At 43.7% G+C, this 26,001-nt stretch overlaps 1 protein-coding gene across 1 annotated transcript in view; it reads right to left on the bottom strand.

Moving 5' to 3' along the window:
* Positions 1-94: 94 nt before the first annotated feature.
* The window catches only part of CHAT (choline O-acetyltransferase), a 63,868-nt gene continuing 37,961 nt past the window's right edge, over positions 95-26,001 (bottom strand). The window contains exons 11-15 of the mRNA XM_090058358.1: positions 25,051-25,173; positions 22,763-22,904; positions 13,999-14,061; positions 8,158-8,295; positions 95-4,921 (exon numbers count right to left, since the gene is read on the bottom strand). Coding sequence (XP_089914484.1) covers positions 4,652-4,921; positions 8,158-8,295; positions 13,999-14,061; positions 22,763-22,904; positions 25,051-25,173 — 736 coding nt within the window. The 3' untranslated portion in view covers positions 95-4,651. The remainder of the gene's footprint in view (positions 4,922-8,157; positions 8,296-13,998; positions 14,062-22,762; positions 22,905-25,050; positions 25,174-26,001) is intronic.

Here is a 26,001-nt window from a genome sequence, read left to right as displayed (position 1 = left end):
TTACATGTAGCAAGGGCCTAACACTTGTAGTTTCTCTCTCCCTGGAGCAAAATGCATGTTGTATTGTGTGTGATGTTGTGCCACACTACCCATGCTCCCTTGGCAGCTTCCAGGTTCTGACCACTTTTGCTTATCTCTGAAGAGACTGAAACAAAGGGTGTCTGTGATTGAAACAAGCACAAGCAGGTCTTTTCTTGGGAATGCTTTTTATTGGTCAAGGATTTTTCTTGAGATATTCTGGCATTATAATGCCCATGCACAGTTCAATTATGTACCTGCCTAGAGAGATTCAGTTCTGTTTCCTTACAGCATAAAATGTACAACTAAAGCAAAATTGGGACACGAGATATGTACATTTTCATTTGCCATAAATTTCTATTGTTTTAAAAAAATAAACATCACTAAAATATTCACTTTATATTCTAATAACACACCATAAAGGATTCATTTGTGTCTCGTTGTACTTTTCCTGTCAGTGCTGTCAAAGGCCAGTCATATATATCATCAGTATACATCACCATGCTGAAATAAGACTTCTTTCAGTTCTGTCCATTTTGGATATTGAGATTCATGAGTATTTTCCATTTAAATAAGACATGCCTTCCTACAAGCTTTTGAGCTGAGCTGTGTGTGTGCATAAAATAAAACAGCTCCTTATGATTATTTGTATGTGTGTGTTTGCATGTCCATACTGTGTTAAACTTTACATCTTCCAGTGAATACGTGGATTTCAATATATTTGCAGTAAATCCTTGCTTTTTACTATATTCATGTAATTTTATTAATTCTGCCAATGACAATTCTCAAAGCAATGCAAGCAATCAATTCCAGAGCTTTGTAGGTAAACGATATTTAATAGATTTCCGTTCACTTCACATATACGCATATGCTGAGATTATGTATTTCAAAGCTGTGGAACAAGACCTTATTCTATGAGTCTCAACAGTTTTTTTAAGCATCAGAAACGTACTATTTCCTGAAATCCTTAAAATATTCCATCGCCACACATAATTTAACATGGAGATGCATGATTCTGTTAACTGAGAGGCTGAACAGAAAATATATTTTGGAACTGATAGTTGAAAAACTGTTATAGTTGCTCTGATTTTATTCTTGTTTATATTGAGTATAATCTCAAATTCAACCACATCTGGGCTTATTCTGCATTTCCTGCGCACTGCAAGGTACTTAGCACTTCAGTAACTAAGCACGTGTGAAGATAAGGGTAAGTGCCCTGCTACACAAGGATCAAGTCCATTCAGCATGTGAAAATGTCACATTACAAACTTGTGATGTTAAAAATCATCAGTAAAAACATTAAACCTACAATAATGATCTTTAATCAGCAAGGATTGGTAGTTGTGATTTCTGTCAATTGAAAGAATCCTGACTACATTTTTTGTAATTTGTCAATTTACAGTAAGAAAAAAATTGAAAAACACCTGTTACCTTGCATCAGTAGGCAAGTGATGAACTCTTTTGCTATTTATTAGCTATTTTGCTATTTAAGCATCCACACCTGAGGACAGGAGGGTGATCCAGGCAGATCTGGACAGGCTCATGAAATGGGCAGATGAGAACCTGATGGTGTTCAACACCAAAAAATGCAAGGTTCTCTACCTTGGGAGGAAAAACCTGCACCATGCTTATAGGCTCAGCAGTGCTACACTGGTTAGCACTACAGATGAAAGGGACTTGGGGGTCATGGTTGAGCACAAGATGAACATGAGCCTTCAGTGTGATGCTGCGGCTAGTAAAGTGAGCAAAACACTGGCTTGCATCCATAGATGCTTCTCAAGCATATCCTGAGACGTCATTCTCCCACTGTACTTGACCTTGGTGAGGCTGCAGCTGGAGTACTGCATCCAGTTTTGGGCTCCACAATTCAAAAAGGATGTGAAGAAGCTTGAGAGGGTGCAGAGGAGAGCCACGCGCATGATCAGAGGTCAGGAAAACAGACCTTATGATGAGAGGCTGAGAGCAATGGGGCTATTCAGCCTGGAAAAGCACAGGCTCAGGGGTGATCTGGTGGCCACCTATAAGCTTATCAGGGTGCTCATTAGGATCTGGGGGAATGACTTTTCTCTAGAGCCCCCCAAGGGATGACAAGATCGAACAGTCACAAACTCCACTGTGACTGGTTCAGGCTAGACATAAGAAAGAACTTCTTCACTGTCCAAGTCCCCAAGGGTTGGAACAGACTGCCACCTGAGGCTGCTCAAGCGCCCACTTTGAATGCCTTCAAAACACATTTTGATGCTTATCTTGCTGGGATCCTCTGATCCCTGATGAATTCCTAACCCTGGAGCAGGGGGCTGGACTCAGTGATCGTCCAGGGTCCCTTCCAGCCCAAATTTCTATGAAATCTATGAAATTATTTTATTCTGTCTGTGACTTGAAGTAAAGGACTATTATGTGGTAATTTTTATCTGGTCTGAATACCAAGCAGGTGGAGGTTCATTTCTATTGGTCCAGTACACAGGTGAGCTCTCCAGCCAAGGGAGACTAGAGAGCTTCTTCCTGAGCCATCCTTGCCCTTAGAGGAGCCTATTACCTGACAGCCTGTCCTCTCCCTTGCCTGGTAAGGGGGCAGGCTATCAATAGGGTGCCTAACAGGTTTTGAATGCCTACATGTGCATTGATAACCAGCGTAACTTGAAGAAGAGCCATTTTTCTTCTGCAAAAAGCCCCAAAATGTCTACACTTACCACTGTCAACCTCTGAACTAAGCAAAACCTGGAAAATGACCCTGCTGCCTAATTACACCTGTGCTGTGCAATTGACTCCTATGGGAGCTGGATTAGGTCCTAACATTCAGGATCAAATGTTTCCAGACACAGCTGTATCTTTCAGTCAGAAAGAAGAATAATGAAACTTAGAAGGAAGGTAGGGAGAAAAGCAAATAGAGAGGGATGAGTACGGCTGCTGCCAAGCCAAATTGATAGAAAGTCTGTGGGGGGCAGGGGTTGGTGAGCTGGGGCAGGGGTTGGTGAGCTGGGGCATGGGGGCTGCCTGAGGGGTTTGTGTGGGGGGGGGGTGTAGAGGGGTTGGGGGATGGGGGAGCAGAGCCTGGCAGCACTGGGGTTGCAGCAGGGTAGAAGGGAGGAGGGGATGTGCCTGCCTGTTCGGCTAGCGGGGGCAGTGGGGAGCTCTGTGTCTCGGCTTGTAGCACCAGGGCTGGTACCCGTGCTTGCAGAGGTAGAGCGGCCAGGAGATGCTGCCCAGGTGGGAGGGGCAGGCGTGGCCAGGCTGCCAAGCATAGTGTGAGAGCCCCACCCCAGGGCAGGGGGTGTCGCAGGCTTCCCCTCCTCTTCTCTCCTGCTGCTACCCACATGAATCAGAGTCACCCTGCTCTGGCCTGGTTGGGAAGGGTGCAGTTTCTCAGGGTTGCAGGGAGCAGGGGGCTGTGCATCAGGAGTGAGTGGCACCAGCATGGCCTGGAGGGACAGGGAATTGTAGGTTAGGAGTGAGGGGCACTGGCAGGGCCAGGGGTCTGTGGGTGGTTCGGGAGTGAGGGGCAGCAACAGGGATGGAGGGCTGCTGGTTGGGAGTGAGGTATCCCCCCAACAGGTGGCCTCTTTTTGGGAACTGGAAATATGATAACCTTAATGGTAAATAAAATAAGAAAAGAAAACATGGGATGATCAGAAGCTGCAATGACTGATATGTACTCTCAAACTTTGAGCATGTCTGAAGTTCATATAATGGGGACTACCTCATCTTGCACAGCACCTCTAAATGTTTGTTTTTTTTGCAGCACTCTAATTTCTTAAGTTTGTATATGACTCTTGCTAGTCACAGTGAATCATACCTGTGTAGAGAAAAAGGTAGAAATAAAAGATATGCAGGCCTTATGCTGGGCACAAAAGGCTGAATGTCACCTAATTATAGAAGGATATAATGGAGGAAATTAATTTAGGGCAAAAGATATTCTACTCTTAGTGTAGAACTCAATGCAAATGTCAGTTACTACTTTGGCTTTTACTAGTAACAGTTGTTTGATTTCAGAATTTACTTCAAATTTGTGGGTGTTTATAAAACTAAACATCAGTCGCCATTAAAAAAAACCCATACCATTTTGCTTTTGGAAGCAGGCAACATTACCACGGCTAATGATATTCCCTGTACATAGAGAATACCTTGGTAATGTTAAGTACTTAGCAAAAAGCAAAATTTTAAAGGTTTAACAGCACTCACTCAATAGCATATTGCATGTAGCACTCGGTGGTGAAAAAACATACAGGAACTTGTTTTTGCTTATATGCAAAACCTGCAAGACTATGCATGAACCTGTTAGATCTGCTAAGAAATACTACCCTTCAGAGTGTCTTGGCGTCACAATTTTGATGCTTAATTCATGTCCTATACTAAAACAGTTAAATTCATTTGATAGAAAAGAAGTGATGGTCCAGCATGTATCCATATTATTGTTATCTTCTGTTAAGCTAATCAAACCAAACCTTATTGCTGATTATTGGGCAAAAACTGGAAACTTCAGTGCTTTTCTAGCTTATTTTCTAGATAAATGTTGGCAGCATCCATACCCAAAATAAAACATGTTTTTCTTCTCCAATGAAATGTTTCTGGTAATAGCAGGGCAATAAATAATTGCAGGGCAGGACAAAGGAAACAGTTCAGGTCACATGGACGGTTAGCGCTTATGGTCATTATGACATTTTGCAGCAGTTTCTTGTTTAATCAGTGGTTTTGCTGCAGCAGAGTTGCTCTTGTTGCACAGATCTCTTATTTCGATGAGACTTTCTTCCACAGCTTTAGCAAATGTGACTGAGGAGGTCTCTCTACAGCCTTTAAAACTTGAGATGCAGAATAATATATGCTCTGGCTGTGGGTTATAACATGCACCATAACCATTGGGAACTACAGGCCCATAACAGCAGAACGTTTCCATTGTGGTTGGAACCTGGTTGTGGAGAGAGAGGGGAAAAAATTCATAATTGCCCTTGAAGTAATTTAGCTGATAGTAAAGAAAAATGTGAAAAAGCCACAAATACTTTAAACAGCAGATTCCCTTACCAAATACTGTTTGAAAGGGAAGTCCAGATCCTAGAGCTGGAGACAAAAACTGGCGTTTTGGCAGATAAACCAGTTATGTCTATAAGATTCTGTATATTAATTTCCATGCACAAATTGGATGTGATTTGCTCTGTTTGAAAATTGGGTTCAATATGAGACTGCAATTTCATTTATTCTCTTATTTTACGCAGACCTTTAAGGTAGGTACAGATGTTAAGGGAGGTTAGGGGGAGGTTAAATCATGTTAAAAATTTCCACCCAATCTAACTTAGTTTGCCCATGTGTGAGTCTTACACTAACATCCCTAGCTAGGTTGATCTAAGTATGAACTGTGCAGAAGTTCCAGGTAGGTTAGAATGGTCAAAAATGGCTGAACTGATCTAATTAACCCCTACCATGGAGGTACACTAAATGAGCAGACAGAAGTGACAATTTTTGCCTGATGTGGCCCTCAAAGTGCTCTACCGCCATGACAAGTGCACAACTGTGGAGCATTTTAAAGGGGCCCAATTCTGTGACAATCTGAATCCTCATTACAGGAGGGTTCAGATGAAGGCATTCCAAAGGAGACCACCTTCATTAACTTGTCTGTGTGTGCTGGGAATAGGTTTAGACTGACATAGTCCAGCCCTGCCCCCGGCACTGTTTTCAGAATGGAAGGGGGAGAAGGGAGCAGAGGAAAATCATGCTGGCTGATGCTCCCCAGCTTTTGAGCAGGTGGATTGGAGCCCTTCACTTTGGGCCCACTTTGGGGGTGTTCCAATCCACCCCCCACGGGCACCTGGGGAAACCCCAGAACCTCCCTCCCTCCCAGGAGTGACTGGCGCCTCCTGAGTCTGGGGTGGGGCTCGTTGGGACTGGTTCAAGGGACTGGTGTGGGGAGCTGATCATAGTAAGTATGGGGGAAAAGATCAGGGGTAGTTGGTTGGCTGGGAGTTGCCATTTGTCTGGGGTTGGAGGTCCAAAAATAGCTTGTGGTTGGGAGGAGAGAGATCCTACCAACCCCTCCCATCTGCCTGCCCCTCCCCCCATGTTGCCTTATTTTCATTAGGCTCCCGACACTGGTGAATACTGGTAGACTTTGCCCTGGGAGTGGTCTGTGGGACTGGGAGCATCAGGTGGTGATGGGGCGGGGGTGGGGGTGGGCAGAGAGATTTTGGCAGGAATGGAGAGCATCTCCCATTGCACCAACTCCCCTATGGACTTCCCCACACCCTCCACGCCGCCCCAATCCTGCCTGTCCTTCCCCTTGCCCAGACTTACCTTATATCAGGATCTCGGCATCTATCTAAGTACTAACTTAAATCAGGAGGCCATTTTTAACCTGACCTAACCCCCCAAATTTCTAACTGTAATGAAGCCCCAGTGGCTATTAGTTATTAGGACTGCATTCAATTCCTTACCTCATGGTTAATTTAAACTTGTAATATTAAGTGTTTAATCAGCTATATAATATAATATTTGCACAGTTCTTAACTTTTAATATTGAGAGTTCACAAAAAAGCTGCATTTTAATGCATTCAGCTATTAGTTGAAACTGAGTTTCTATTACAATTTCAATATAATTATGACATTTCTACAGAAGAAAATTTAAGATTTGTTTGAGATTTATATATTTCAGATTTTGTGTACATGGGCCTTCAGAAATGACATTTGGCTTTTTAATGGTGTAGAACAAGCCATTAGAGTCCTGCTAATAGAGTCATAGAATTGTCAGATAAATTTGCTGTGCAACAGCCGAAGGCCATACAGCTATTCAGAAGCATTCTTTGCTCATGGATGGTTTCTTGGAGAATTTATGCAGTGGTATTCTTGTTACATTCACTCATGTCTGAAAGCCCACAAACATTAGGACAAGATCAAATTACTTATTGAGGTTTTATGCTACAGCACAATATTATCAGACCTTTTTATTGCACACTCACAGATCTATAAGGTTGAAGTAGCATTTCAGTAAATTAATTGTTAGGAATTTTTTTCTAATTTAATTAAAGCTGATACTATACGTGGTGAAATATTTAATTTTCAATTTATGTTGACTCCTGTATGGATAGCTATATTGTTCAAAATGGTCAGCCTAGGAACTAGTGACTGTTGATCATTTCATTATGCTGTGTGCTGTCTGTAAATATAAGTGCTGACTTGCAGATCAGAACTTGCATGTCTGACACTTACAGTCTACAGCTGAAGGATGTATACGCTTCATAATCTGTTCTTGTTTATGTAGCTCATATACTGTGGACAGACAGAGCCAATGGTGGCCTTGGCCTACATTAGCTGTGTGGTTGCATGGTTCCTTTACATATGTATCCAACAGTTATAATAGCCTCATTATTATTTCTAGTGGCTATCTTGCCCAGTTTTCCTCTCAATTTCTAATTAAAGCTCTTGAATATGATTCTGTACTGCTGCCTTTTTCATTATTTACTATTTGGTGGAATTGCCCATTTGATCTCTATTGGGGATTATAAATTAACTCTTCATAAACAGGTATACAGGGAATGTCCCAGTCATTTAACAGCCAGCTAGTGCTGGCTTAAGAGTGTGGAAGTAGGAACATTTTTAGATGAGGAAAGATTAAACAGGGTTTCATACATATTCGTAGAGTTTATAAAGCCTTGTGAAACTTCTGCTGGCCCTGACCCCAATATTTCAAATGCAGCTGCTATTATTTGCCCATGCTTCCTGGCTTTTCTTCCTTCACAGTGGTAGTATATCTTGCTTGGTGCCAGCGTTGTCAGTGGAAGAAAAAATTCTCAGTGGAGCTGATGCCTTTAAAAGGGCATGTCATAAGGGAGTACCTAGTGTGGAAGGAATGGAAGCACAAGGCTCTTATGTACTTTTTTTTGCTCTTGTGTTCAGTATTAGGCTTCAGTCAGGGAAAGCTTTGGGATAGAGAGAAGCGAAAATTCAGCCATTTTTTGTTATGTAAATTTGGTTATGGAAAAATATTTGGTAATGAAAATCAGGTAATGAAAATGTTTCACAGCTATTCATACCACCCTCAAGTTGTTTCAAAGCTGCCATTTCCATTGTGAACTATAAAATCAGCTGACTATAAATGAATTAGCTCTCTAACAGGGAGTCTTGGTATAGCAAGATTAGTGAATTTGTAACACTTACCTGGCTGGTTGAAAGGATAAATCGATTGCTTGTCAAATATGTCTCATCTGTAAATATCTCTGGCAGTTCCTTGAAGTGTTCCCGTGCCATCTCTCTTAGCCCTAACAAGTGATTGTCTATTGCCATTCCAGTAATAGCCTATGCACAATAGAACAGAAAACAAGTTTAAACTGACAATGTGCTCAGCTGTTGCTATGATTTCCCTTGGTTAGAGAAAAGAACCTTGGTTTGTGTAGAATAATGTCCTGAAGGTATTTTAAAATCACTCAGAATATAGCTGCCGCCACCACAGTGACAGCTGACTGCAGCGCAGCAATTGGCCCCTGCCATCCCTGCTGCTCATGCATTGTAGTTGCCCTGGCACAGAGCTGTCTTCCTATGCCTCTGGCCACCACTCTGCAGCATACTGTAAGTCTTGGTTGGATTCTGTTAGGGCCAGCAATTTGGTTTTGCTAAGGTTCTAATCACACATCCAAAATGTTAACTCTACAGTACCATAACAAACACACTTTTCAACCGTTCTGTATGTAATGTGTATCGTATCCCCCGGGAACAAGTGCCCAGGTAGTGATCCAAACAAGCCACACCATCAAAAAATGCTTTGGAATCCTATCCAATGGTGGTAAATGTGTAGACTTAATGTGGAACCAGAACCCTGTTACTCAGAGGCACAGAGGCTCACTGAGCACCAGGGGCAGGAGAGGGTTGGAAGCACGGGGGTTTGCCAGCCATTGTAGATGGGATGAGGGAGTAGACATGGGTGAGGGGAAAGGAAAGATTACCTTCCTCAGCTACTGCTGCTGTTGCTGGAGCAGCTTCAGCTCCACTCTGGCGCTGGGAGCTGACCCTGTTGCCTAGTTCACTCCTCCCTCACGCCTCTAATACATACAGGCTGCTTCTGCTCTGGCAAATGCTCCCTGGGTTAGGGGGATACCATTCTGGTCTCCCCATTTGCCACCTGCCCCCCAAGATATACTGCTTGGCATATGATGGTACCCTGCCTGGCTCCTACGATCAGGCAGAGACAGCGCAGGATTACTCCAGCTGTGGCAAAAACACATGAGGGGACAATTGTAGCGTCCCTCATAGTTGGCATCCAGGGCTGGTGCCCTGCTTGCCTCACCCTAGTTACACTACTGCTATTACTTATCACCAGGGATCCGGGTTTTCCATTTCCCACAAAAAAAATGGAGAAAACCATGGATTCCCTGTTTTTATTGGAGAAAACACAGATTTCTCTTTTAGCAGAGAAATCCGCAGATTCTCCACTTTTGCAAAGAGATCTTGCAGGCTGGCACAGCTCCAGCCTGAAGAGCCAATTGCAAAAAGCGTGGGAAACCTCCTGCCTTGGCTGGAGTGGGAGGGAGAGGGGGGAGGTGGGGTCTCAGCTTCTGAAGCAGCCAAGGCTGGGCTCAGGCTCAGACTCGCCCTTTGCCTCTGGAGCATGGAGGTAAGTGGGCCTGTGGGGCAGGGCTGGGGAAGATGGAGGCTGATGGAGTGGAGGGTGCTGCCGGCTCCAGACAGTACATCACAGCTGGGAGCAGGGCCAGGGAGTGAAGACAGGGGTGCCCTTCTGCGGGGAGGGGCTTTGTGGGCAAGCGATGTGGGGCGCAGTGTGGTGGTGCCTGCCATGTGCGGGCTGCATAGGTGCCGTCCGGCTGCATGCCCTGGGGAGGGGGAGAGGAAGGCTGGCATGTAGCCGGAGCACAGCTTCATGGCCAGCTTGCAGCCACGGCAAGGAATGGAGGTGTGGGGGTGGGGGCTTGGGCTTGCAGGTGGCAGCTGTTGCTGCTTACCTGGACGGCTGTGATGCTGGTGACGGCCACTGCCTACAAAGCCTCCCGCTTCCGCCATGGAGCCATGCCCAGAGCTGTGTAGTGAGCCGCTGGGCAGCCATGGCAACATGGTGGTGGCTAGGTGGCACACAGGCATCCCCACCACCACCCTGCGCTGCCGCCGCCAGCTGAACAGCTCCGGGCATGGCTCCATGGAGGCAGCGGCCATCACCGCCATTATGGGCAGCGGCTGCCACATACCTGTGGGGCTGCCTGTGCCAGCGATGACCCCTGCCTTCACCCCCTGGCCCTGCTTCCAGCTGCAATGGCAGCACCCTCCACTCTGTCAGCCCCCAACCATCTTCCCCATCCCTGCCCCACAACCCCCAAGCCCCTCTTACCTCCAGGATCCAGGGGTGAAGGGCATGGCTCCATGGTGGCAGCGGTTGCCACCACCCCACACCACCATGGAACCGTGCAGCCTCTGCATGCCTCTGCATGCAAGCCCCCCATTTCACCCCCCAGCCGGGTGGCATGTATGTGGCCCGCACACGGTGGTTGCCACCGCACTGTTGCTGCTGCGCTCTGCTCCACTTACCTACAAAGCCATGCAGGTGGCCAAGGGATGGTAGCGCAGGGCGCAGTGACAGAGTTGTGGTGGCAGCCTCTGTGTGCGAATCTCCTGTCAGGCCGGCTGGCATGTGTGTGGCCCACAGAGTGGCACCTCTGCCCTCACCCCCTGGCCCTGCTCCTGGGAGTGGGCACAGTGGCAGAGCCTGCCCCCGAGCACCTTCCCTTTCCCCTGCCCTACCCTGCCCCTTCCCCTAGACACACTTATCAGCTGGGGTGGGTGTCAGTGTATGTGTCTGCATGTCTGTGGGTCTGGGGGGCTGTTGTAAGGGGCATTAGGAGGGTTGTTGAGACTGTGGGGGGGAATGCAGGGCACCAGCAGCTGTGGGTGGGGTGGTTTGGGGGGGCCTTTATTTCTGATCACGGATTTTGGGGTTTTAATCAGAGAATTTGCAATTTTTAATCAGAGAAAACCAGGACCCCTGCTTGTCACATGGACTATCTGAAGTACTATAGGAAGGATATATTATTTAGAAGCAGAACATTTCAATCAGAATTGATGGCCAAAGAGGTACAGATGCCACAAGGATTGGAAAGTCTAGGAAATCGGGAAGAATGCAAAGTGGCAGGACTTAAAGATGAGATTTTTTTTTTTTCCTTTTTAAGGGAAGTAGTGTCGTAACATATGAGTGGGTGAATGATGCAAGGGCCGGGGAGTACAAAACCCTGTTTGTCATAAGGAAAAGCATACCCTTTGGTAAGGGGGTCTATATGTGCATCAGGGTGCACAGGTCAGAGATGGAGGGAAAAGGGGCATACAGAACAGTACTGGTTACCTGGTTTTTCCTATCGAGGGAAGTTGACTTGGTGATCAAAGGAAATATTTTGCAATCACATAAGATTTATAAGGCTGTTAGCAATGACATTTTTGCAACATAGATCAATGTCGTGTCTGAAGAGCAACCCAGACAGGCTAACGAAATAAACTGTGAGTCAACACACAAGAAAAAACTGTGCTAAATTGAATTTTAGGGCTCCACATTTAAGATAGCAATGCTGCTGGTAAGCCCTAGCAAGGGAAAACAAAATCACTAAACTGTTTTATGAGGTAGGGTTCTTGGTTTTTTTCAGGGCTGTTATATTTCTACTACATATACAGTTTAATCAGTAAATATTCACTCTGATTTTTCCAAAGTTTAAAGGCACATTAGTTAAATGTTCATATGAAAAAGGAAATTCTAAGTGATAGAAATGTGATTACAATTCTTTTACATCTGAAGTTAAATTCCAGAATATCTTTAAGAATGTATCAACATTAATCCTTCCTCATTTTTTAAGTATGGTAAATGTTGAGGCTGAAATTAAAATTCCATAAAAGTCTGGGATGCCAGAAATAACATTTCCAAAGCAACTTTAGTTATGGCCTAAATTTCATAAAATTTTGTGGGACTCAAAATGAGTTATTGAACATGTTTTGATAATTTGGGGGGGGGCATTATTTATATGTGCTGAGGTAGTGTTTGGAGGCCCTACTGACATAGATTGCTCTGTGTGCGTGCATACAATGAGAAACAGTTTCTGTTCTGAAAATTTTTCAACTAAACGAAGATTGACAGACTCTTGGTTGAGGGAAAGAAGTATTTATATGCCTTTTTTACAGCTGGAGAACTATGATACAGAACTAATAACAGGATTATGTATTAGTGACTTGTCTTCACTGCTAAAAAGCTGTTTTGTTTTTTATTGAGAGGTTTAAAAAGCCATGTCTAAGCTAAAGACTAGGCACAGTTTAGTGCAAGCTATACTAAGGTGGGTATGACTTTGACCATGGCAGATTACCTTGCAGTACACTTAAAGTATCCTTCTTTGCCTGTGATTTAACTTTGACATAGCTTATGTGTAGTTACTTTGAGGTAAAACATGCAGATTGTTTAGGATGAAGGTGATCCCCTGTTTCTTGTATCACAGTACAATGTCTTAACCACAAAACTATACTTCCTTGTCCCTCTCTCCATTCACCAGACTTAAGAATACTTTCTTGCTCACATACTGCCTTTCATCATCCTCAGACTGATTTTAATTTTGGGAAAACCATTAATGGTGAATTGTTAAGTAGTAATCAGCAGTGATTATGGCCAAGAGTTTACATTAAATTTGTAATAAACTGAGGCAAAACCAAGGGTGGTAAATTTTGTATCAAAGCCACTTGTTATTAGTGATTAATTTCATAAGTGATTTGAGTAAGTTGTTAGTATCGTAAGTCAGTTCTTTGTCTTGACACGTGGGAGGTGGACTATTACCAAAGCTGAGCTGCTTCACTTATAATCAACAGAAACTGTTTTCCTAGTAAATTGATTTCTTCACTGGGGGATCTCCTTCTTTATTGTATAGTATAGCACATACTGTACAACAATAATTAAGATGGACAATCAGGTAATCATTATTTGCTGTTAATAACTATTTAACATATATATTTTCAATCAGCTTTTGGAATACATTCCACCATCAAGGACAGATTCCTAAGGGGAAACATGGATGCAACAACACTGAGGCCAATGCTACTCCATCTAGTTATGTCACATGATGAGGAGGCTGCATAATTCCCATGAAGGATATATGCCAGTAGCCAATTTTAGAAGAGTTATTATCAGTGTGTTAGACTTACATGAACACAAACTTGGAATGTAGATGCCCATGAACTTTGGAGTGAGCTGCATTTTGCACCTCTGGTTCCAGCTCTGTGTGTGTGTGTGTGTGAAGTTACAGAAAGGCAAGACCTATTACCTTTATGAATGGTCATTTTTCTTTCCTGCAACACCCCTTAAAATTTACTTGGCCCATTATCTTAGAGTGCCCCATTTCCTTCTCTCTTGGTTGTCAGCATGGTTAATGTTTGTGGTGGATAACAAACAGCAATTAATAAAGGCAGGTGATATCGCTACTGTTCTGGTTTGCAGTGGTTTGAATGAATGAATGAATGAATGTTGTGCTGAATAAAAGAAATGAAACAGATGGTTGTTTCATTACTTCCCTGTTCTATCTGTCTCTCTACCTGAGTCCTTCTATTTAAGCTCCTTGAGGCAGGGCTGGTTTTTCTGTTATCCATGACTAGGGTTTCCAGGTGCTACTATATTATAAATGCCACTCAGTATCACAGTTTGTCTGTGATTTATTTCAGATACACAATACCGTTTTCTGTGACAATACCCAAAAGTCATGATGTAATGTAAACTAAAGAACATTATCTTATGAAGTACTGTCTAGTCTTACGCCATATTATATCCTGGTAAGTATTTATTGAAGGGAAATACTAGAAGATGGAACCAGATGTCTTTTTGGAGGATAGATTAGATAGTAAAAAAAACCTATCTTAAGTCTGACACTGATACCTCCGTATTCAGAGACATCTGAAGTTTTGAAAATTATGTACTTACATGTGTGTTTTTTGTTTTAAAACTAGCTAATTCTTAGTTAGGCAGACCAACAATTTACTCACCAAAATAGTGTAATTAGTTTGAGCTGTGATTGCATCTTTAAATCGCTGTATCTTCTCAGAATCCTGTTAGTAGAGAAGAACCATAAATTGGTAATATTGAAAAATCTCTCTATGAAGGAGCATCTACTGGTAATGAGCCAACAACCAAATAGTAAGTACACTCAAATTCCCCTGGCAATCCCTAAATACCTATATGACTGTGAACACTCTGAATGAATAGAAGGGTACTGTAGTTCAGAATTACTAAGTATAAAAGCTGATCCAAAACCTATGGAAACCAAGAAGAGATTTTTTTTATTGACTTCCATGGTTTTTATCAGCTGAATAGCTAACATAACATCTGACCTGATGGGTCTAAGTTCTTTAGCCATACTTCTATAAAAGTGCCAGCACACGTAGAAAAAATTAAAAGCAGAATAATCTTTACCACTGAAAGCTTTTAGGGAATAGAACAAGTTTCTCAAGTCTAGAACATAACTGGGAGAAATTAAGTGAAAAAAGCCCAAGTATGTGTACTCAAATTAGTGGTAACTAGTGGTATAGTTAGTAAGTTTTCAGTAGGTGGAGATGTGGATTGCTTTTCCATTTTTAAAAGGCAAAATAATAGCATAATTTAACCCAGCCTACAAAACCATCTTGGAAACTTTATCAGATCAAACATTAAATCTCCTTTAGCATCCTTTATCATGACAACAGTAGTGATGTTAATGAAAAACTCTATTTATATTTTACTATCTGGTCAAGAAAATTGCTCCCCTGAGTGAAATGGCAACTAAAAATTTCCAAGGCTGCTTTAACCTTTACAGTTATTTCACATCTCAGATTACAGAATTGTAAATTTCAGCTCCTGCCAAATGTCAGACTTAAGCTGTGGGATCAATCCTAGCTGCTCTGCTGTATATCAAGCCAGATGTTGTAGCTTAGAGAGACCCTGAAACAGCAAAGAGTTACTAGGGGTGTATGTGTGTGTGTGTGTAGTTCTTAATGAACAGGGAAGGTTCGGCTTGCATGGACGATGAATGATCTACTGAAACAAGCATTCATTTTATAAACAAGCCAAGGCCACCATCAGAGACCTTCACAGCACAGAGCCTGATCTCTCTTTATAAGACTAGCCAGGCCCCAGGTCCTTTATATAGATTAAATTATAGAATGCAGTCTGTAAATCTGATAAATTTACAGTTACTCAAGCAATCTCTGCAATGTCAGATGCTCCTTCCTCTACGGATGGTGTTGAGTACATGAGATATATCTCCTGAGTTAGATAATCAATCTAAGAATCAATCTTTGGTGACTGTTCAAACTATCATTTGAAGATCACTTTCTGTGGTATCAGACACAGAGATATTTTCTTCTTTGATTTGGACTAATGTCTACTAACAAGCAATATTTCAGAGGGTTCAAGGCTACTTAAATCAGAAGGCAAATGTCTGTTAGTCCAAAAACAGAATTAACCTTTTCACTTCCACAGGCAGAGAATGGGTCTGAAAAATTCACAAAGCAAAGAGAATTTCTCTTAAGAGAATACTATGGTTTTTTTCTTTTTTGGTAACTACAATGCATATATTTTTGATTGGAAAAGATTGTAAAAAACTGAAATATTTTTGTGCCCCCAAAATTACAGGCAAAATAGCCACAGAACAATTCAAATGGTCTTTATATTCCTCATCCGGTATTCTAAGAGAATATTAATAATTTATGGCAGGGAGGAAAGTCACAACTTCGTTGTACAGAACTGCATTGTGTTTATCGGATTCCTGTATGGAGTAAAGGTATTATTCTCCATGCTTAGCACAGCCAGTTGGGGAAGACAGAGATTTTAAATGTTAGATCAGGTGAAATTAGGACAGATAGAACTGATTTTAGGAAAAGGTGGATCATATTTTATATATTATTTCTCACCTGCATGATACAATGAAGTTAAAGAGGTCACTGATGTGTGCATGGTTGGAGATGGGGCAGTAAAGCACTGACTAGGAGATGGTGTAGCTTTGGAGCATTGAAGAAATCAGTTAGGGGTAAGTACACAGGATGGGGCAAGGCAAATAGCTAAAGAAATCTGGCAAGAGAATGTGACAGCAGGAGCTGACAAGGGTATCATCTTTTTTCCGGCAGAGGGTCTGAGAGAGAGAAAGCACTGGGGTGGTTCCCAGGCACTGAGTGTTTGGGGAGCTAAATTACAGAGGAGGGACTGCTACTAGAGAACCACTGAAGAGTTTGCCTGTTCCAGAAAAACTTCTTCTTTGACAAGCTGCATTACTCACCAGAGAACCGTATAACAGATATGGCATTAACAAGTGTTGGTCACTGCCAGAATGACTGTGAGTCCTGTGTGGGGAGTGTTGGCCAGACTGGAGGAGAGTTCAGGCCAAAGAACATTGGTCACCATTAAGAAGTCATCATTTGCCTAGAGTTACTACACAGTTATTTCCAATTCAGGAATCAATTCAACTTCTTTTTTATGTTGTCAGCAATTTTTAATATGAAACATCTTTAAGCCTTGCTCAGCAGAAGATAAAGTGTGGACTGAGCAAGCTTATGATGTTAGAAGATATTATGGGGGAATGGAAACTGTCACCTCCCTGGTGGGCTTTAAACTAGGCTTGTTAGGGGAAGGGGAGGATGAGGATGGAGGGAGTCATGGAACACTGAACCAAGAGTCACCCACAAGACCAGCCCATCCAAGACACCAATGCTCATAGTATGGGGAGCAAGCAGGAGGAACTTGCCCTCCTGCTAGTTAACACAAACCCAGGCATAGTGGGGCTCACTGAAACTTGGTGGGATCCAAAGCATGACTAGGCAGTGAACATCAAGGCTATAGGCTGTACAGGAGGGATAGAACAGGGAGGAAAGGGGGGTGTGGTGCTCTATGTCAAAGAGCAATACACATCCTCAACAAACAACACTGGGTCAGAGGAGGGGCAGACTGAAGTGCTCTAGGTCAGAATACAAGGGAGTTGGGGGAAAAGGGACTTAATGGTGGGTGTCTACTACAGGCCATCCAACCAGGGAGAGGAGCTGGACCGAGAATTCTCAGGTCAGCTTGTGGAGGCAGTTAAGTCAAAGGACATGGTGATCATGGGTGTCCTAAGCTATCTGGACATCTGCTGGGAAGAGCAGTCAGCCAGATCTGACTGCTCACATAGATTCCTAGCCGAGTTACAGGACCTCCATCTAACCCAGGAGGTGCACAGTCCCACCAGGGGAAATGCTTTGTTGTATCTGGTCCTGGCCACAGGTGATGACCTGGTGAGGGGACTGCGGGTGCTCGACCACCTGGGCGATAGCGATCATCGCCTACTGGAATTCACCACCCAGCGCAGGGTGTCAAAGGCCTGCAGCAAGGCAGCAGCCCTGGAACTTGAGGAAGGTGGATTTCAATGAGGTAAGGAGACTAGTTGGGGAGGCTCTGAGGTCCTGGAAGGGAGGGGAGTTGGGAATCCAGGAAGAGTGGTCGTTCCTTAAGGAGATGATCCTCCAAGCCCAAAGGGGGACAATCCCAACATGGATCAAGGGGGGCAAGAGTGCTCAAAAGCAAACATGGCTCACCAAAAGCATCCAGGAATGTCTCAAAGCTAAAAAGGAGGCATACATCCAATGCAAGGGAGGAGCCATCGCCAGGGAATATTATTTCTCCTTGGCTCGAGATTGTATGGGGGATGTTAGGAAGGCTATGGTGGAGATGGAACTGGGACTAGCAACCCAGATCAAGGCTAACAAGAAGTCCTTTTTTAAATACATAGGGGGTAAACAGAAGGTACAGGGTAACATGGGGCCCCTGCAGGACATGCTAGTAAATCTGGTGGTTGCACCAGATGATGAAGCTAATCTCTTTAACAATTTCTTTGATTGCATTTTTCTGAGCAGGGACCAGGTCATACCCTCCACCAGGATCCCTGATGGTCCCAGGGAAGGCACAGCCAGGGCCAGGGTCAGGGAGGACCTAGTCAGGGAACTTCTGGTGGGACTAGATGTGTTCAAATCAGCAGGTCCTCACAATCTCCACCCTAGGATGCTTAGGGAATTAGCAGAGGTTATTGCAGGACCCTTGGCACAACTTTACGAGCACTCACGGTGCTCTGGCGAGGTGCCAGAGGACTAGAAAAGGGCCAATGTGATCCCCATTTTGAAAAAAGTGAGGAAGGAGGACCCAGGAACCTATAGGCCCTTACCTACTATAGGTCTTACCTCGGTCCTGGGGAAGCTCTTTGAGAAAATTATCCAGGTTCATATTTGCAGGGGAGATTATGCTTAGGGGCAACCAACATGGGTTCAGTAGAGGCAGGTCCTGTCAGACCAACCTGGTGGCCTTTTATGACCAGGTCACAAAATCCTTGGATGCAGGTGTTGCGGTGGACGTAGTCTTTCTGGACTTTAGGAAGGCCTTTGACACTGTCTCTCACCCTATTCTCATTAAAAAATTAGGCAACTGTGGTGTCGTTGTCTACATGGTCAGATGGATCACTAATTGGCAGGAGGGCTGCACCTAGAGAGTGGTGGTGGATGGGTCTTTTTCAACCTGGAGGGATGTGGCAAGTGGGGTACCCCAGGGCTTGGTCCTCCGGCCCACACTGTTCAACATCTTCACCAGTGACTTGGATGAGGGGGTGAAAAGCACCTTGTTCAAATTTGCAGATGACACTAAGATGTGTGGAGAAGTGGACACGCTAGAAGAGAGGGACAGGCTACAACCAGACCTGGACAGGTTACAGGGGTGGGCGGATGACAATAGGATGGGTTTCAATACTGACAAGTGCAAGGTATTATACCTGGGGAGGAAGAACCAGCAGCATACCTACAAGCTGGGGAACTCCCTTTTCCTCAGCACAGAGGCAGAAAAGGATCTTGGAGTCACTATTGATTCCAAGATGAACATGGGCCACCAATGTGGGGATGTGGTCAGGAAGGTGAACTGCATCTTGTCATGCATCTATAGATGCATCACGAGTGGGTCCAAGGAGGTGATCCTCCCCCTCCATGTGACATTGTTTAGGCCGCAGTTGGAATACTGCATCCAGTTCTGGGCGCTGCACTTTAGGACAGCATCGAGATGATCCAGGGAAGGGCCACTCCTGTGATCAGGGGGCAGCAAGGCAGGCCCTACGAGGGGAGACTATGGGACCTGAACCTGTTCAGCCTTCGCAAGTGAAGGTTGAAAGGGGATCTGCTGGCCACCTTCAAACTGACCAAGGGGGACCAGCAGGCAATGGGAGAGTCCTTGTTTCCCCGAGCACTACTGGGGGTAACAAGGAACAACGGTCATAAGTTGATGGAGAGTAGATTCAGGCTAGACATCAGGAGGCACTACTTCACAGTCAGGGCAGCTAGGATCTGGAACCAACTTCCAAGGGAAGTGGTGCTCACTCCTACCTTGGGGGTCTTCAAAAGGAGGCTAGATAGACACCTAACTGGGGTCGTTTGACCTGCCATCCTTTCCTGCCATGGCAGGGGGTCAGACTTGATGATCTTCTCAGGTCCTGTCCGACCCTACAAACTATGAAAATATAATTCTTACTCATCCTCCGGAATTTTGAATATGGCCACCACAATATACCTGCTCAGAGAATAATTCCTTATTGCCGCTCGGTATTTTTATTACAGTTTATGATAAATGCTTCAGAGAGCTATGGTGGCTATTGTAGCTGGACTGGGATCAGTACAAAGAAGTCCAGATTCTGGGAAAGTATCATCCACTAGAAGTATCTGTGAACGTCAGGGAACATGCAGGGTGGAAGTATCTTCCACATTATCTGGAAAGATATTCAGACATCCCTTCCTGTTATACAGCAGAGGCCAGGGGCCTAGAGAGAGTAAGAAGGGGGGCAACGTGAAGCCTGCAATTTGCAGGGATTATGGCCTGCCTGTTTGCCTAAAAATACTCATTAACTTGTCAGCTGTACCATGTCACCTAGGCCTATGTGAGTCGGCAGCAATCTGATCTGGCTTCAGATTCGGCCGCTTTGGATGGCAGCGATCCGATCCGGAGCTCTGGACCAGGTTTCCTCCTTGATCAGCTGAAGAGGCTCAGAAGCTTCAGAGCCGCTTCAGAGATCTGGCCATAGGTTATAATGGATAATCAATGAAATATCTATAACTTTGTTATTTTCTGTCCAATTTGGAGGAAACTTGCAGGGATGGTAGCCTCTGCTGAGAGCATGAAGCTTGCCAAGCTTCAAGAAGATCAGTGCAGGAGTTTGGGGTGAAATGTACTCTAAATTCTTGAAAGCCAAACTCATGTCACGTGTATGTGTTACACCACAGGGGGGGTCAAAACTGCAGGGGTGGTAGCTCTTACTGAGGCCACAAAGTTTGCCAAGTGTCAAGAAGATTGGTGTAGGGGCTTGCGGGGAATTGCACCCCAAGCTGCGGACAAGAAAAACTCATGCCATGGGTGACCCTGTGTGTGTTAAGGCTCAGTGGGGTGACAGATGCAGGGATGGTAGCCCCTGCTGCAGCCACGAAGCCTACCAGCTGTCAAGGAGATTGGTTCTGGGGCCCTGCACCCCAGCTGCTGACAGACAAAACTTGTGACATGGGTGCTTGTGGGACTGTCTCAGGGAAGTTGATTGTCTGTATTGATTATTTCCTTTCCTAATCTGGTTTTGTAGGTGTTAATTGATAGTAATTAACAGGCTATATTAGCTAGGACCTGTGTATTGAGCTGGTCCCTGAATGAATCATGACTGATTGGTAATTGGTAACACAGTAGTTTAGCAGCCAGGCCTGCAGTAGTGTCTCCCCTGCACCAAGGCAGAGACAGATACAGTTGCACAAGCACCCATGACACGAGTTTTGTCTGTCAGCAGCTAGGGGTGCAGGGCTCCAGAACCCCTGTGCACTGATCTCCTTGACAGCTGGCAGGCTTTGTGGCCGCAGTAGGGGCTACTATCCCTGCAGCCGTCACTCTGCTGCACCTTAACACACAGAGTGTCACCCATGTCAAGAGTTCTGCTTGTCCGTAGCTTAAGGTGCAGTTTCTCCTAAACCCCTGCACCGATCTTCTTGAAACTTGGCAGGCATTGTGGCCTTGGTAAGAGCTACCAGCCCAGCTACAAGCAGTTTTGACTCGCCGTGGTGTAACACATACATGTGACAGGAGTTTTGCTTTCAAGGATTTGGGCTACAGTTCCCCCCAAACCCCGACACTGATTTTCTTGAAACTTGGCAGGCTTGGTGGCCTCATCAGAGGCTACCATCCCTGCAGTTTTCACCCCCCTATGTTGTAATGCCTAGACATGACATAAGTTTTTCTTTCAAGAATATGAGTTTCAGTTCCCCCCAAACCCCTACACTGATCTTCTTGAAACTTGGCTTCACGCTCCCTGTAGAGTCTACCATCCCTGAAAATTTCATCCGAATTGGACAAAAAACAACAAAGTTATAGATATTTTATTGTTTCCCCATTATACCCTATGGCTGGATCTATGAGGTGGCTCCGAAGCGCTTTGGAAGCTCTGAACCACTTCAGGAAGCCTAATGAGGCCAGCGCTTCGATCCAGACGTGGTGCTTTGGATGCCAAAGTGTCCAAAGTTTCTCCGGATCTGAAGCTCTATCTGAAGACTTACACAGCCCTAATGTCACCCACCCATCTCACAGGGCAAATTACTCTTACTTTTGGCAGGCAGATAGGAGCATGTGTGGAAGAACTCTGCACAGCAGGCAGATAAATACAGCATTTCCAGAAATTGTTTTCCAGTATATTTTGGAAAGCTGTTTCCTTAGCAGATCAAGACTTCACTGCTTGTTCTCATGAAGTTTCATCCTCATTAGGCATTCTATATTAGTACTAGGTATGTGTTTGGCAGAAGTGTGTGTCTGATCAGCTAACACAGAACTACCAAAATCAAGGTAGTGCAGTGGTGCTCAACCTGTAGCTCATGGAGCAGATCTGGCCTGCAAGGCCATGCCATCTGGCCTGTACAACTCCCCACAGATCCTGGAATTGGGCAGCAGGGGGAATGGTGGCAGGATCCCACCTGTAGCAGTGGGGGAGCAGTGACAGTGTTAATTGCTGTAGCTCTCAGAACCATGTTAAGTAATGCTGTCATAGCTCCCCTGCTGCTAAATTTGAGATTCCATGGGGAATCCCATGGGCTGAATGACATGGCTCCACACACTGCATCTGGGGCTGGTGCATGGATAAAGATGGCATGCAGAATCAGGTTAGCACTGTGGTCAGATTCACCGCACAGGGCTGGGCTGGCACACTGGGTCACACTCATGCACCTGTGCTGACTCTGTGCTAGATCTGACCCACAGGCCAACCATATGAGCCAGATTTAACACACAGACTAACCCCACACCACTCATCCAGCCTGCAGGGCCAGAAGGTTGAGCACCACAGTGATGCACCACAGTGATGTACTGCAACCTGCAGTAGAGTTATACACAGTATATCTACAAATGGGATTTCCAAGGCATGTCAATTGTGCCATATATGGCCCTGAACTTTCATGTTCAATGTAGAATTCTTCAAAGAATCTGTCTCGAAGCATATATTACAAAAGAATTATTTGTTTTTCATGAAATAATGTTCTGTGTAAGCATTATGTTTTGGGTACTTAAGAAAATGATTACTATCTTTAGCATAAAAATGTTGTACTCACAGAAATAGCCCTCCCACCAGCCTCAACATAGTCTATAAAGCCTACAGTTTGTTAGCTATATTTTTATGATTTTGTTCAACAACTAATTCATAACACCCATGAGACAGAAAAACAGTTTTATTTTTAGTTTACCAGAAAAATGGGATTAACATACCGATAGAGAAGACTTTTCTTCAATCATTGCTTTTACAAAAGCTAAAGCTTCTGAAGTAGCAGACCTAATATTGTCAACTCTCCCCTCTTCAAATCGCCTTATAGAAGCACTTTCATAGGTGGGAACAAGTCTCCCATGGCATCTGAGAAAATGAAATAAGAAAACCAAGGAATCATTGTTGTCAGAGAATCATAAAGGCAAAATGATATAGAGGCTCAGTAGGTTTTATTTTTACAACCTTGATTTTATTTTTATGTAGTATTTCATTTTAATGATAATATAATTCTATAAGAAAATTTCAAAAAAGATGGATGCTAGCTCCCTTCTAATACAATGAGCTGTAAGCAATTGGGTATATTTTAGTTATATAGTGCTACTAAAAGAAATATTTGTTTGTGCAAAAACAAAGCTAATGAAACTAGAATTTACTGAAAGATATCAACAGCTGTTCTATTGGCATGGCACAATAAAATAATTCTGTGATTAATCATTTACTTACAGGACTAGAACATGTTTTATTGAAACAAGAAAGTATGCATGGCATGGAGCATGTGTGTGTATGTGTCTGACAGAAATTAAAATGGGAGAAGAATGCCATTTCATATTTAGATTCAAAGGTGAAAACAGAAGTGGTACTATGTATTTCTACTCTTCTGCCTTTCCAACTAGGTGTGTAACTGCTGTGCTCCACTGAAGGAATTTTACAAATCACTTTGACTTATTCAGACTGCAATTGAATCAGGGCTCCTGGTTATAGCACAATTGTCCTGGAACCGTAACCAAACTCAAACCTAGAAACTCCACTGAGATTTTAGCTACAAACAAGTATGACATCTGCTGACTATGATAAGGTAGAAGACCATTCCAGGATTTAATTAGATGAGACTGGGAATTGTTGGTATAATAACCCGCACTGCAAAAAACCACACAACTGGGTTAGCCTGGAATTTTAATTGCCCTATTAAGCTATGAATAATGAAGGCTTTAACAGCGGGAAAAGCCCTGGGTAACTCTTAATTTCAAAGCTTACAGTGTCCAGGGAAAGTCCAAGACCAATTTGTCAGATGTACCATCCATAATGCTCTGCAGAAATACTATGTACTGTAGAGATACTTTGATAAAATCACAGTTGCTGTCTATTGGAGGAGAGGTGAGGGCATTGTGAAGGGATATCCAGATCATTGTCTGTGGCAGAGTTTCCTTCCAGAGTGCTGGCTGACAACATGGACAAGTTCTTGCTGAAACCCTCTTAATTGGTGGCTTCAGACTCGTTCTCTTGACACCTTAGAGTATCATGAATGAGGTGAGAGCCCATCATTCCCTTCACATACAGTGATGGTGAAGGTACAGGTGTTGGGGTATGGAAGAGAGTGGCAGGCAAAATGAAAAGGAGATTGAAAGGGGGTGAGACCAGAAAATGGAGTGTGAGTGGTGGAATCATGAATGTGGGCTGTTGGGTGAATTAGGAGGGCGGGAGTTGTAGAAAAAGATAAGGCAGATGATGGAAGGGAGAGAGATTGTGTACATGGGTTGTATGTTTTGCTCAGACAATCACTGACTTCATACACATACCAAGAAATTAGAAACCATACTAGTGTAAACTGCATAAATTCCTTGGACCCAGCCTATATATGAAGAGACGTGGCAGACTGGATCAGAATAATTTGTGTATGTGTTAGCATCTGCAGCTTGACTGTATCCATTTAGATGCCAGTATTCTTTCCCCAGGACTTTCCTTAAACTAAACGTTCTGCTCAGTCCTGCTCTTACTCAGTTAAAACTTTCATTTGTGCCCTCTAATTATGCGTAATTATGAGTGAGGCACAGAACTGGGTCTCATTTCATGACACTGTGCTGAATTTGAGTTATAACTTGGCTTATACTAGAAAAATTAGATATGCAATTTTTATCATCTTTATCTGCTATAAGAACTTGCTTCTCTTCAGGTTTTTTAATGTGTTGTAGCTTTATGATTACTACCAGAATATATGTATCGCTTACTCTTCGGGTTAATACAAATGTTTTCATTTCAGTTGAGAAACAAACATTCCAAATAAGTGGGATGCTACTTGTCAAAACAAAGTGGCTTCTATTGTGGGTTAAGACAGGATGGATTTCTATCCTGATTTTAAAGGGTCCAGATATGCAGCCTTGAGGCAGACATAACTTGCTTTCACGCTAAAGAAAGTGTATTTATGTGCACAATGTAGGATTGGGCCTTTTGGACAACTGAGTTATTGCAGATTTGTTCTTGTGGTAACTTTTTCCTATTAAGAAAATTAACATACCTGTAAAAGGCTAGCTGAAGTGCTACTTGAATGTAGGCATCTGGGCTAATCTTTTGTTTCTTGATAAACTCTTTTCCATAGTATTCAAAGTTATAAGCAATAAAATCTAGATTCTTTATTATCCTAAAAAAAAAAAATGTTGCTTTATTGCAGCAGAAGTTTATGAGATACAATTTTAGAGAACCTTTAGAAAACATTTTTGTATTTCAAAGTTTGCAATGTTTAAATAATGGCTAGACTATCAAATGCACACCATAACTTATTATGGACTTCCATTTTAAAGAAATGGCACCCTTTGTTTATTTAGAAATAAAACTAGTCCTTTGGTATCTGGAATGGTTTAATACCTGACACATATATGTTAGCACCATCTAATGTGATTGCATGGGCAAAAACATAAATTTGACTATCTGCATGTCTATATTCATTTTCTAGTGAAAGTCAGAAAATAGGTTGAATCTTAAAAACCACCATTTAATCTTGTTGTAGAATTCAGGTGTAGTCCTGAAAATCCACCCCAGAAGAGCTAGCATGGGTACATGCAAATTACATAGATTTCATAGATTTCATAGACATTAGGGCTGGAAGGGACCTCGGGAGATCATCGAGTCCAGCCCCCTGCTCAAAGGGCAGGAAGTCAGCTGGGGTCATAGGATCCCAGCAAGATAAGCATACAATTTACTCTTGAAGGTGTTCAATGTAGGTGCTTGAACCACCTCCGCTGGCAGGCTGTTCCAGACCTTGGGGGCTCGGACAGTAAAGAAATTCTTCCTTATGTCCAGCCTGAAACGGTCTTGCAGGAGTTTGTGACCGTTCGACCTCGTCATCCCTTGGGGCGCTCTGGTGAACAAACGTTCCCCCAGATCCTGGTGGTCACCCCTGATAAACTTATAGGTGGCCATCAGATCACCCCTGAGCCTGCGCTTTTCCAGGCTAAAGAGTCCCATGGCT

Source organism: Crocodylus siamensis, chromosome 7 (genome assembly GCF_052110815.1).
Source record: "Crocodylus siamensis isolate JL-2025a chromosome 7, ASM5211081v1, whole genome shotgun sequence".
NCBI classification, from domain to species: domain Eukaryota; kingdom Metazoa; phylum Chordata; order Crocodylia; family Crocodylidae; genus Crocodylus; species Crocodylus siamensis.
The sequence above is the reverse complement of the archived record's forward strand: the minus strand, read 5'-3'. Positions and strand labels throughout refer to the sequence as shown.